Below are 12,876 nucleotides of genomic sequence, written 5' to 3' on the forward strand. Positions count from 1 at the left end.
TCTTTCTGCATCTCATTATATATATATATATATATATATATATATATATATATATATATATATATATATATATATATGTGTGTGTGTGTGTGTGTGTGTGTTTATGTATGCATACACACACACACACACACGCACACGCACACGCACGCACACGCACACACACACACACACGCGCACACACACACACACACACACACACACAGTGTACGGCAAACCAATACCACACATTCATGACAACCAGCATAGAGAAACAGAGTAGAAGTGAGTGCCGCTGTAAATAGTGATGAAAGGTTTTAATGGACTTAGGGTTGTGTGAATTATGAAACCATCGGCGATGGGCTGAGCCGTTACGATTGTTTTTTCAAGAGGTTTATGTATTTATTTGTTTGTTTGTGTGGCCGTGTGTGAGTTTGTTCATGGCAGATAAAGGAATGTGCGTTCGGGCCGCAGCAGGTCAAATGTTCCTAATTTAAGTGAAATAGTTGAATTGCATTGTTTATATTAGGCACTGTGATCAGCTTGTTTTGACTAAATATTAAGTGAAAATAGATGAAAATGGAATGATTATTATTTTAACCACAAAAGTGACGAGGAGAAATGGACCATGTGACCTCTGGTTGCGGGTAAATGCTCCCTCAGAGTGCGTCTGAATGCATTCATTTCATTTCACACAGTCCTAAAAGAAAGAAATTCAGCAGCCTTCACCAGAAATAAAACATATTTGCTTAATAAAACACCACAGGAGTGATCACCGCAGGAAGCAGACGCGGCTGCTCAATAACACTTTAGCTGTGTTTAATACGAGCCGCTTTTACGTCTCTAAAAAACTACAAATACAACTTTAAACAAAAAGAAAGATCTCACTTTCTCTTCCAGCAAGCACACGCACTTGTATAAAAAAATAATAAATCAGTGTTCGTACTTCTACTGTATTCACAAATCAGTTTGTTTGTTTGTTTGTTTATTTAGATCCCCATTAGCTGCTGACATACAGTCATTACATTTTATATACATACATGTATTGTGCACATTGTTCATACATGTCCCCCCCCCCCCCCCCCCCCCACACACACACACACACCCAACTAATTTCAACATAAAATTGCAGTATAGAAAAATCACAATTCAGTTCTCAAAAGCCCAAACATACCAAAATACATTCTTAAACCATGAAATACAGCTCACTTCGAAAGATGTTTAGCTTGACATTATCTTTGGGAAAATAAAAATATTTGGAGTTTTTTCTGAAAACATTTTTGTCACTTTCCCTCAACAGAAATCCTGGTAGTGCATTCCATTGCACCATTGCACGATAAACCAGTTTTCTGCATTTGATTTGTTCTGCATGCAGGTAACACACATCGTCCGTGCATTCTTTGTCTTGTGGAATAATCGTGTTTGTCCACAAAAAAGACAAGGTGCAATAAATTACGTCTGGGGTTTTTGTCGTAATGATATTTCTAATAAACATTGTTAATGAAAACTCCAATCTCTCTCTTACTCTTAGCCAGGTCAACCTATTGTGCAACAGACTTACTCTGGTTCTGTATGGACTCCCCAATATCATGCACGCAGCCTTGTTTTGGGCAATTTGTAACTTATCAAGATTATTTTCATTGGTGTTGGACCAAACCACAGAGGCATAATCTAAATGAGAAAGCACCAATGACGGAACTAATAGCTTTATTAATTTAAATGGAATGAATTTCCTACAATGTCTAATAATAGCCGTACTTCTTCCTATTTTTTCAAAATATAGTTAATATGATTCACCCAAGATAGTTTATTATCAACAATAACACCCAATAACTCAAACTCATCAACCTGTTAAAAAATAGTACCATCTAAGGTCAAACTAAAATTGGATTTGTTTTTAAATATGTCTAGATCCTATGACCATACATTTAGTCTTATTTGTGTTTATTATCAAGTTGTTTGTTGTGATCCATCTAGAGCCCTGCACGGGCCTAAAATCTGAGCCCGTGTCCGGCCCGGCCCGAGGGGTTGGGGCCCCAGCCCGACCCGGTCCGAAAAGGTTTTCAGGATTCTCTGGCCCGACCCGAGCCCGACTTTTTTTTAACCAACTAAATTAAAACAAAGTGTGTCAATTCTGACCAATGTGTTAAAAGACGAGCAGGATCCTATCAATTTGTTTTTCCCTCGTTTACCGTCACGGAGATAACGGCGCAGGCTCTGGTGGTAATCAAGTTAAATTTGATCTCTTTCCAACAATTTTCACAAGAAAACAAAACAGTTAAAAGCAGGGCTTGTGTTGACCAGATAGTTCCCGTATTTGACCGTTTATTTTGACGGAGAAAGAATAGAAAGAATTACCCCGACACATGCAGACGAACTGACATTTTATTCGTTATGCACATTGCAGATGTAGCTAAAAGATTCCCATCTGAACATCTGAGCTGGACACTGCTCAGCGCAGCTCGCTGTCAGCGCATATGTGCACAGCGAGCTGAAGTTGTGGAGATTGGCTTGGAGCGTGTTGCAGAACCAGAGGGCATGCGGGAAGGTTCCTCCCACTGAAGCGAGTGTTTTCCAAACCCTGTCTCTCAGAGAGATTTGTCACTTAGAAAATGTTCCCTGATTATGAAACTTTGGCTGAATAGCGCTTGTTCCTGTCTCCAATGTGGCGACACATCCAGGAGCCGTCTGAGGAGAATCCCAGAATCTCACATCTTCAGCTCAGGAAGCGCCGATATGATTACGCACAAGCGTGACGGGTCAACCCGGTCTCACAGTAAGACCGGGTTGGACCTGTTCAGGTTTACGCAGACAATCTTTACATAGAATTGACTTACAGATATAAAACTAATGCAGTAAAATATAAAGCAGTTTATTTAAAAATCCATTCATTATTTTACAAGCACAGAGAGCCGCATCAGGTGGATGGAAGAGCCGCGGGTTGCCGACCCCTGCTATAGCCTATAAAATGACATGTTGAGGACGCAAACTCAATACATCTCTTTTATTGTGAGGTAATAATTTCTCCGAGTTTTGCTGTTGCGGGCGGGAGTAGACATGCACGCTGCAGGTGCGGGCGGGAGTAGACATGCACGCTGCAGGTGCGGGCGGGAGTAGACATGCACGCTGCAGGTGCGGGCGGGAGTAGACATGCACGCTGCAGGTGCGGGCGGGAGTAGACATGCACGCTGCAGGTGCGGGCGGGAGTAGACATGCACGCTGCAGGTGCGGGCGGGAGTAGACATGCACGCTGCAGGTGCGGGCGGGAGTGTAACACACACGTTGCGGTTGCGGGCGGTAATTGTCAGACATTCAGCGGGAGCGGGATGAAGAAAACAGTCCTGCGCAGGACCTGTCTCCTTAGACGAGTTATCAGATATTGTCCATCGTTTAAAACCTTCAGTCTGTCCACTTGATGTTATTCCACCTCGTATGTTTAAGCTGGCCTTTGACAGTGTTGCTTCAGCTGTGCACAGACTAATTAACTGTTCTCTTCTCTCAGGGTGTGTTCCGCTGTGTTTTAAACAGGCTATAGTGAATCCCCTTTTAAAGAAGCCAAGCCTGGACGCAACTTGCCTATCTAATTACAGACCTATTTCCAAACTTAGTTTCTTATCAGAAGTTCTGGAGAAAGTTGTTCATGCACAGCTACAGGATTATCTGTCCATACATCACATTTCAGACAAATTTCAGTCGGGGTTTAAAGCACGGTATAGCACTGAAAGTGCACTTCTACGAGTGGTGAATGACTTATTAATGATCACTGATTCTGGCAACTCAGCTGCTTAAATGCTGCTAGACTTATCTGCTGCTTTTGACACCATTGATCATGATATTCTGTTGTCTCGATTAGAGTCTTGTGTTGGTATAAGGGGCACAGTGCTTGATTAGTTTCAGTCTTATCTACAGGACAGGTCTTTTTCTGTGAACTTGGGAACTTTTACATCGCCACCAGCACCTGTGACTTGTGGTGTTCCACAAGGTTCCATTTTAGGGACAACACTTTTCTCACTGTATATTTTACATTGTCCTCTATCTTCGCCAGACACAACATTACTTTTCATTGCTTTGCTGATGACCTTCAGATATATCTCCCACTCATCCCAGATTCAGCTGTTTCCTTAATGGCCTGCTTAGCTGATTTTAAGCAATGGATGTCAATTAATTTTATGAAATTGAATGGCCTGAAGACAGAGATTTTAGTTTTTGGCAGTGGAGACTTGTTAAAGGGTGCGGTGAGCCCACTCAGTTCCCTTTCGGATTTTGTAAAGCCTTATGTGAGAAACCTGTTTTTTTTATGGATGGTTCGTTTAAATTGGACAGACAGATAAGTGCAGTGGTCCAGTCTGGTTTTTATCACTTGAGGCAACTTGCAAAGGTTAAGTGCTATTTGCCGGAAACTCTTTGAACATGTTATTCATCTCTTTTTCTCCTGTTGACTAGATTACTGCAATTCACTGTACTATGGATTAGGGCATTCCTCCTTAAACTGCTTGCAACTGGTGCAAAATGCAGCAGACCGCCTTTTAACAGGTACAAGGAAGCATGATCACATCTCTCCAGTGCTTGCTTCCCTTCACTGGCTGCCAGTGCATTACAGGATTCAGTTTAAATGGTTGCTTTTTGTTTATAAATCACTTTATGGTCTGGCCCCTCCTTATATAGATGATTTATTGTCACCCTACACTCCTGCCAGGAATTTGCGGTCGGGCTCACAGTTTTTATTGTCAGCTCGCCTAAAGACGAGAGGAGATAGGGCTTTTTCTGTGGCCGGTCCTACACGCTGGAACAGTCTTCCTCTGCAGATCAGGACCTCACAAAGTCTGGATGTCTTTAAGTCCTTGCTTAAAACTCATTTATTCAACCTGGCTTTTATGTAGGATGATTTTATTTTGTCATTGTCATTCTTTCTCATTTTTATTGATTTTACAATTGTGTGATGTAATGCTGTTTTTATCCTAACTTGCTGATTTTTTATGGTTTTATGGTTTTTAGTTATACTTTTTTGCGATTTTATCTTCTGTGTTGTACAGCATTTTGGGTTGCGGACGCAATAATAAGTGTGCTTTAGAAATAAATGTGACCTTGACCTTTGATCCATTGCAGCTTTGACAGAAAAGGCCACCATCCCTGACTCCTTTTTAAAATGAGGAATCATAAACGAAATCTGATGACTTCTGCATATGCTGTAATGAGACCTGAATGATATTAATAAAGAGGTTATATAAGATGGAAAGTTAAAATAAACACATCTAAAAATAAACAGCAGTCAGTGACACTTCTGCCTAGCTTCAATCGAGGGCCAGGACGTCTAAACGATCGAACATAAGGCAGTGGTGAGATCTAAATGCCAGACCAAACCAAATAAGCTTTTATAAATAATATCAATAGAGTGAGGCCCCAAAGAAGATCCTTGAGGAACGTTGCTCGCTAGTCCCCATTGTCTAACCTTGAACCCGTTTAAAGCAACAACAGCAGTTAAATAAAAAGAATTATTTAATCCAAGTATAGAGGTCCAAGATATAAGGCAAATGAATAAAATTTAATTCTTAATGTTTAAATGTTTATTCTGAAAAATAAAACCAGAAAAGATTTCCTTCTGGTTTAAAACGGACTGTAAAAACGGGTTTTATTTGGCTGGACACATGCACGGTGGGGTCTAGCTTATTTACTGTGCTTCCAAATCATGCATCAAATTACAACCGAGTCCAAAACATCTTACAGTTTTGACCTTTCTTCTAGAATGATTCATTTAATGAATGAAGCCTGCATGTGTCTAAAACCTGCTGATATAATCAAATGAATGCAAACTGGGGCTAACTGCCACTATGTGACTTGGTGAAATAAGATCATCTGCTACTGCAGAATACTTTATAACATCGGCTCCAAACAGCTTATTATTCAGCTGCGTGCATCAGTTCCCTCTGAAAGCAGAACTCGGAAGATGCTGCTGCAGAATTTATTTATGGCTGAAAATGTCCCAAAATCTGAATGAAACCCCCCACAAAGCCCTTTCGGTGTATAAAATCCCTAATACCGCACATGCCGGTGAGCATCTGTGTGTTTGGTGCATCACGTACCGAATTCTGCGACAATCGAGGCCATCCCTCCGTAAATGAACGGCTTCCAGTTCAAGCTGGCCATCTCCGTGTCTGCGGCGGCCGCCTCCGCCTGCTGCAACCCCGCTAGAAACAGGACAAACCCCAGACAGAAGTCAACACAATGCCGCAGCCTCTGTCCAGACAGCATGTCGGCAAACATTGGGCTGTGGAGATGCTACGGATCTAACAGGCTCCTCAGCATCAGCATCCCAGCACACTGCGCCGGAAAGAGACGAGCTCTACAGCAAACGCCGCAGAGAGACCCGTCATTTCTCTTACGAATTTCCTATTGGCTGCCAGGTCAATCAATCAAACTTTCCAGCGATTCTATTGGCTGAGCGGAAATATGGGGTTGACACTAGTCAGGAGCAACAGTGTCACGAGAGAAGTTACTTCTCAATAAAGCTACTTAAAACGAACAATTAACGTATTATTTCTAAAACTGGTAGGCCTTCATAGCTTTTAAGTACAGCTCAAACAAAAAAGAAGAGCATGATAATAGTGTTCATAGCAAAGATGGCTGGCATTGCAGTTGCTGGCGGTCCGCTCGAAGGCGCTAATAGGTTAACAACCACTCAGATTATACTTCAGGAAGCGGCTAGCCCGCTGGTTAGCAAGGTTACCGGTTCGTCACCGGTACTGTCGAACAAAACACAACGAACCTGTTGCGTCGAGAAGATACCCAGCCTAGTGTTTGTCGTTCTTTACCATGGCTCAAAGCATTTTTGAGCTCTGACCTCAACAAACTGCGAGCAGGAAACTTCTCGCCTGCTGTTAGCTTCCCATTTCAGCTAACGGTTACAGTAAAACTCAACAGCGTATCTGTAAACACAACTTCCGTTTATTATTATTATAAAATAAAATACCCGTCTAAAAACTTAATGGAAGTTAGGTCAGTTTGGTCATTGTGGTTTACAAATAATAAAAAAAAGGAAAAAGAATGGCTGACATGTTAAAAGTGCAATGTATGGAAAAAAGGCATTACAATGTGTTGAGGCGAGCGGTGTACTTACGTGATGGAGAGAGACGTAGAGGCTTGAATGATCCTTTCCGGACACTTTTATTATATAGCAGAGTCATAACAGGATACAACAACTGATGGCTTCTCCATCTGTGACCGTTCGCTGAGTGATTCAGATACAGCCGTTAAGTGAAACAGTAACTTAGTACACCGGGCTACCGTAATACAATGAGTGAGGGCACATTTCAACATTTACACAACACAATGTTTTGTTATTTTAGCGGTTGTCTTATTTTGAAACTACGACAGTCTTTCAGGTAATTTTTAAGTGTTTTTAAACAAAGTTTCTTAGACTTTTCAAGTGTTTGTGGACCTTTTTTGTTTTTACATCGGCACTGACTACTGCGGACCGCGGTCAAGTGAGCCGTCGTTCCAGTGGCGGTTCTACATCGAATTACTCCCCGGGCGAGGCCCCCTTTGAGCGCCCCCCCCCCAACCCCCCCCCCACCACCACCACACCACCCCACCTGCACGAACACACTCATGTTTTCTACAAACAGGCATGTTTTATTAGAACGACTATTGAACATTCATTTTTCTAAGTTGCACATATTTACATAAATTACTATGAAGTTGTCAGAATGTAAAGCACTATGCATTATATACTGTATCAAAATATATAGAATCAAATATACAAAAACAAACAATAACTAAATATTAAGAATATATGAACATAATAGATAATAAATATTCTAAATAGCAAAAATATTTCACACATAACAAACTAAAGATAATCACTACAGCATTGCACTTAGAACAGAAAACACAAACTAAAATTAAAACCTAACCTTGATGCAACATCATCAATAATGTCATCATATGAAATCTGCTCCCCTACTGAGTGATTGATACTAATCGGAGCCAGGTTAGTGAGCCGCCCCTGAAACATAGTTGACCTCAGGTATGACTTGATCAAGTTTTGAAAAGCTCCTCTCAGCTTGAGCCACAGTGACTGGCAGAGCAGTCCAAAAGTTGGGGTAGATCTCCAACAGATCTTTATCATGATCCATAATCTTTTAGAATTGCCTCTGAAATTGTAATTTAAACTGACATAAAAAACTGTAGACTACCAAAAATGCCAACTTTTACAGAACAAATCATGTAAAAAATATTCAGTGCAGCCATCTGCAATAAATAAACAGGATAGTTAGTGGTGACTGGGGTGTTTTCTTCTGCTTGTAGAGTTGTTTTATTTATTATTATGTGAACATGATCAACATGTGTTTGTTGTTGTTCAGGCAGGCCACAGGCTGCAGTGAGCATATAACAAATCCTAGTTTGAATCAGTAAAAAACGATTCAAGGACTTTTTTCAAACCATTTGAATATTCGTTTAAATATTTCAGCCCTATTAGGTCTGTTAGCAATTAGTTGACCGCATTTAACCGTTAAAATCCCAGTTAACTGGTTAAAAAATTGAAAACATGCATCATGAGAGCTACATTCCTTTATCTTTCTGCTCTTTTTTCTTTTTTTCCCCCTGAATGGGGGCACCTGGTGGTTTTAGCCTTTTTATGTTCATCTCTTCTGTTTGGCTCTTGACTCAGTAAGTTTCCTTTAGTCAGGACTAAACTATTTGACCTTGATGGGGGGGTGACCACAAAATCGTTTTGTTTTTCCTTTTTTTATTCGGCCATTTCACACAATTCAGAGAAACCTGAAAGAATGATAGGCCTGTGTTTATGATATTATGAATGAAATATGGAAGAACTTTAAGATGTGATTGACTTTAGCCATGTTAATACAGTTGATTCAGCCCCTACCCGCTCATTCATTTGGGAAAGACGCAGAGGTGAATTCCCCCGCCGCACCCCTCCCCTTCCTGTTCTTCATAGACACACGGAGCACGTGAACGTTCTCAGTCAGCAGGAGCGCCTGCAGCTGCAGGGGGCGCCAACTTGCTGTTTCCAATCCAGACACTGTCATATGACAGATAATAGAAAACCTCGGTGCGGCGCAGATTTCCTTTTTTTTTTACTCCGCACTTGTGCGCCCCTTTTGTGTCATGAAAAAATGCCGCCCCGGGCAACTGCCCTGTCTGCCCGTGCCTAAAACCGCTACTGCGTCGTTCGTTTGTCCGTGGTTAAGTGTGCCGCACCTACAATTGAAGTGCGCAATTACATTGCACTTTACGGTAACGCTGTCCCGCTAACGCCGGGGACACTTGTATGGCGTCAGAGGCGTGCCACAACCCGTGCACGTGGATTGGGTCCACATCGCGCGTGTGAACGGGACTCGCGAGTGAAAATATACATGGCGAGAGGTCATTTGTGCACTGAGAGGGAGCAAACTGTGTCTGTGAGCGCACAAGGACATGCACAAGTGACAAACCTGCGTGCGCGCGTTGCCAACGAGCACACGGCAGAGGAAAACGTGCGCGCTCGGCAGCCTCTCTGCGCGCTCGGTTTCTGACTCTGCTCGCTTGGCTGAAAGGGGTTTTGGCACTCTGGAGGCGTGGCCTGTGGCAGATCTTCTCTGTCCTCTGATTGGTTAGTTTACCCCGCACTTTACCCTCTACCTATTTATATAAAAAAATCTTATTCAGTAGTTGCTGTCATAGCTCAGCTGGGAGAGCGGGTGGCGCTCCCCCTGGAGGATCCAGGTTCGAGTCCGGGCAAGGAAAATAGAGTAGTTGTCGTGTTGTTTTTTCCTAATTCCTGTGATATTATTTTACAGTTGTGACCGTTCAACTGTCATTAAACGTCCGAATGTTTGCTGGGCAGTGTTTTAAAAAGTGCACATAAGCTAGATGGTTTTAACCATATAAAATTACATTTTTTGTGATACTGGAAAAATACATACTGAAATAAAACTACTGATTGAAAACTTTGACTGTGGTTGTACAATATATGACTCACTAATACACTGCAAACGCCCTTAGAGTGGGGCTTCCAGAGAGAGAGAGAGAGAGAGAATTTGTATTCTGTCAAAGTTGTAATATTACTTCAGCCACTCTCCAGATAAAAATAGACTTGTGGGTGTAGGTATGTTCAAGTTTTAAAAGTTCTTGCCACATTAATGTATTGTTTATTTTTTTCAGCATTTAATTGACAAATTATCCTTTCAAATAATTAATTGATGAGTTACATAATTGTCCATTAGAATTGTTGAATGGACTGAGTCAAGTTTGGTGCACTTTATATATTTCAAAACATGTTTTATTTTATTTTAATGATGCATATAAATAATTTAAATGTTAATTTAATGAAATATTTCTATTTTTTCATTACCTCACCCTTGTTTTGACAAAAACAAGACCTTGCTGGATAGTATCATGGAGAAACTATTTGTTCACAGTACATGGCTCAGTGAGGATCTGTGTACCAAAGGAGGAGATACTCAGAAATCTGTCTGCAGATTGTTACAACCCAGACTGGAAGTGGTGGGCTGTAATAAGAAAGGAGACCAAACAGAGGAGTGGGGGGTTCAACAACTGATTTATTTAACAAAAGTAAGGATTTACTAAAGCAAGTTAGTGAACAGAAAATGGCCATCTCAAGGTTTTACTCGGATGTCCCTCAGCAGGGTGCAGCACTGTTGAAGGTCATCTGAATGAAAGCTTGATATGCAGTTTCTTTATGAAAGTGTGTAAATATACAGTATGGTTGCCGTACATATGTTGAGGTTCTCAGACATCAGGCTTCTTTGCCCAGGCCTTCACTAGTGGGCTATTTTAAAAGTTGGTAAGGAGAAAAACCACAGCATATAGCTGATTGTTTACAAATGCAAGGAGGGGAATAACAATCAAAAAGCTTGTGTTCTTGGACCAGATGAATGGAGTGCTGAAAAAAAAACCAATACATTAATGAGGCAAGAACTTCTCTCTCTCTCTCTCTCTCTCTCTCTCTCTCTCTCTCTCTCTCTCTCTCTCTCTCTCTCTCTCTCTCTCTCTCTCTCTCTCTCTCTCTCTCTCTCTCTCTCTCTCTCTCTCTCTCTCTCTCTCTCTCTCTCTCTCTCTCTCTCTCTCTCTCTCTCTCTCTCTCTCTCTCTCTCTCTCAGGGCGTTTGCAGTGTATTAGTGAGTCATATATTGTACAACCACAGTCATAAAGTTTTCAATCAGTAGTTTTATTTCAGTATGTATTTTTTCAGTATCACAAAAAATATAATTTTATATGGTTAAAACCATCTAGCTTATGTGCACTTTTAAAAATACTGCCCAGCAAACATTCGGACATTTAATGACAGTTGAACGGTCACAACTGTAAAATAATATCACATGAGTTAGGAAAAAATAAGATAACATCTACATTATTTACCTTGCCCGGACTCGAACCTGGATCCTCCAGGGGGAGAGTCACCCGCTCTCCCAGCTGAGCTATGACAACAACTAAAAATCAGACTTTTTTATATGCATTCACCTCTTATCATTTTGGTCCGACAGGAAGCCAATGGGCCAATGAGGTAGAGGGTAAAGTCCGGGCAAAACTAACCAATCAGAGGACAGAGAAGATCTGCAACAGGCCACGCCTCCAGAGTGCCAAAACCCCTTCACAGCCGAGCGAGCAGGAGTCAGAAACCGAGCGCGCAGAGCGGCTGCCGAGCGCGCACAGAGGCCGCCGCGCACGCAGAAAGGCTGCCGCACGCGCACGTTTTCCTCTGCCGTGTGCTCGTTGACAACGCGCGCACGCAAGTTTGTCACTTGTGCACATCCTTGTGCGCTCACAGACACAGTTTGCTCCCTCTCAGTGCACAAATGACCTCTCGCCATGTATATTTTCGCTCGCGAGTCCCGTTCACACGCGCGCTGTGGACCCAATCCGCGTGCACGGGTTGTGGCACGGGTCTGGCGCCATAAACACCGGCCGCGGAAGTGCCGCGAAGCGAATCGCTCACGAAATTCGGCCGCTGCTCGCCAACTCCAACTACCCTGAGTGTTTGTGTGTGTGTGTGTGTGTGTGTGTGTGTGTGTGTGTGTGTGTGTGTGTGTGTGTGTGAACCTATGGTATGAACCAGTTGTTTCTGCCAGTTGAATCTCTTGGAACCCGCTCCAATTCTGCAGCTGTATCCTAGCAGTTTCTTCCAAAATGGGTACGTAAATAATGTTTTTCGGGGGCCTTACAGCTCCTTGTTGTCACAATGGGTGTAGCTAACCGCTCTGAGTTTTCCTGTTTGCAGGTGGGTGCGCCCGGAGAGCAGCTGCTGCAAATTCCCTCATCAGCTCGCAGGGGATTTAAGGAGCGGTGTGACAATTCCCCAGTGCTGGATAATTACTCACATTGGGTAGTTTACTACAGCTCTAGACCTGTTTCGGATAATTCTGCATCCTGTTCTGCCTGTTTTAAGCCTCGTCATCATCTGTCCCGTTCCTCCATTCTCCCGCCCAGGTACTCTCATCATCTGCCTGTTACCAGCCTTTCAACCTGCACTCTCACCTGTTACTACAAGGAGCCTCTGGATCTCCTGTCCACCAGCCACACCGCTTCTCTTGGCCGCCTGCTCTCCTGCGCTCACCTGCCCGCTCTTGGAACCGGTGCTCAGCTCCCAGCCTCCTCCACCAGCTACCACTCAGACCTGACACGCCCTCCTCTCCGCGCTCCACTACCATCCTGGAATCCGTAAGCCTTTATTCGATCGCACCTTCCCCGTTTGCATTACATTTCTCATTCTTGTTCTCTATCTCAGAACGCTGCCAGAACCGTCCCCCTCCGACGTCTCTCCAGCCTCATCAACCTCAATAAATTATATATTATTTTTACTCACCTTGTCTCTTTCGTGATTCTGCATGTCGTGGGTCAAAAGACTCGACCACACCATGACACTTGTGTTTCTCAACTTCC

General features: G+C 42.6%; 1 protein-coding gene across 3 annotated transcripts in view; it reads right to left on the reverse strand.

Moving 5' to 3' along the window:
• Window positions 1–12,620, reverse strand: part of slc25a14 (solute carrier family 25 member 14) — a 32,371-nt gene extending 19,751 nt beyond the window's left edge. The window contains exons 1-3 of one of the 3 annotated variants that reach the window (XM_054735397.2): window positions 12,472–12,620; window positions 7,091–7,201; window positions 6,057–6,161 (exon numbers count right to left, since the gene is read on the reverse strand). In XM_054735397.2, the coding sequence (XP_054591372.1) occupies window positions 6,057–6,161; window positions 7,091–7,157 (172 nt within the window). In that variant the 5' untranslated portion in view covers window positions 7,158–7,201; window positions 12,472–12,620. Of the gene's footprint in view, window positions 1–6,056; window positions 6,716–6,739; window positions 6,923–7,090; window positions 7,202–12,471 lie in introns of those variants that run through there. The other 2 variants (XM_015940645.3, XM_015940643.3) reach the window with 2 other exon arrangements.
• Window positions 12,621–12,876: the final 256 nt, after the last annotated feature.

The sequence above is a fragment of the Nothobranchius furzeri genome, chromosome 10 (genome assembly GCF_043380555.1).
Source record: "Nothobranchius furzeri strain GRZ-AD chromosome 10, NfurGRZ-RIMD1, whole genome shotgun sequence".
NCBI lineage: Eukaryota > Metazoa > Chordata > Actinopteri > Cyprinodontiformes > Nothobranchiidae > Nothobranchius > Nothobranchius furzeri.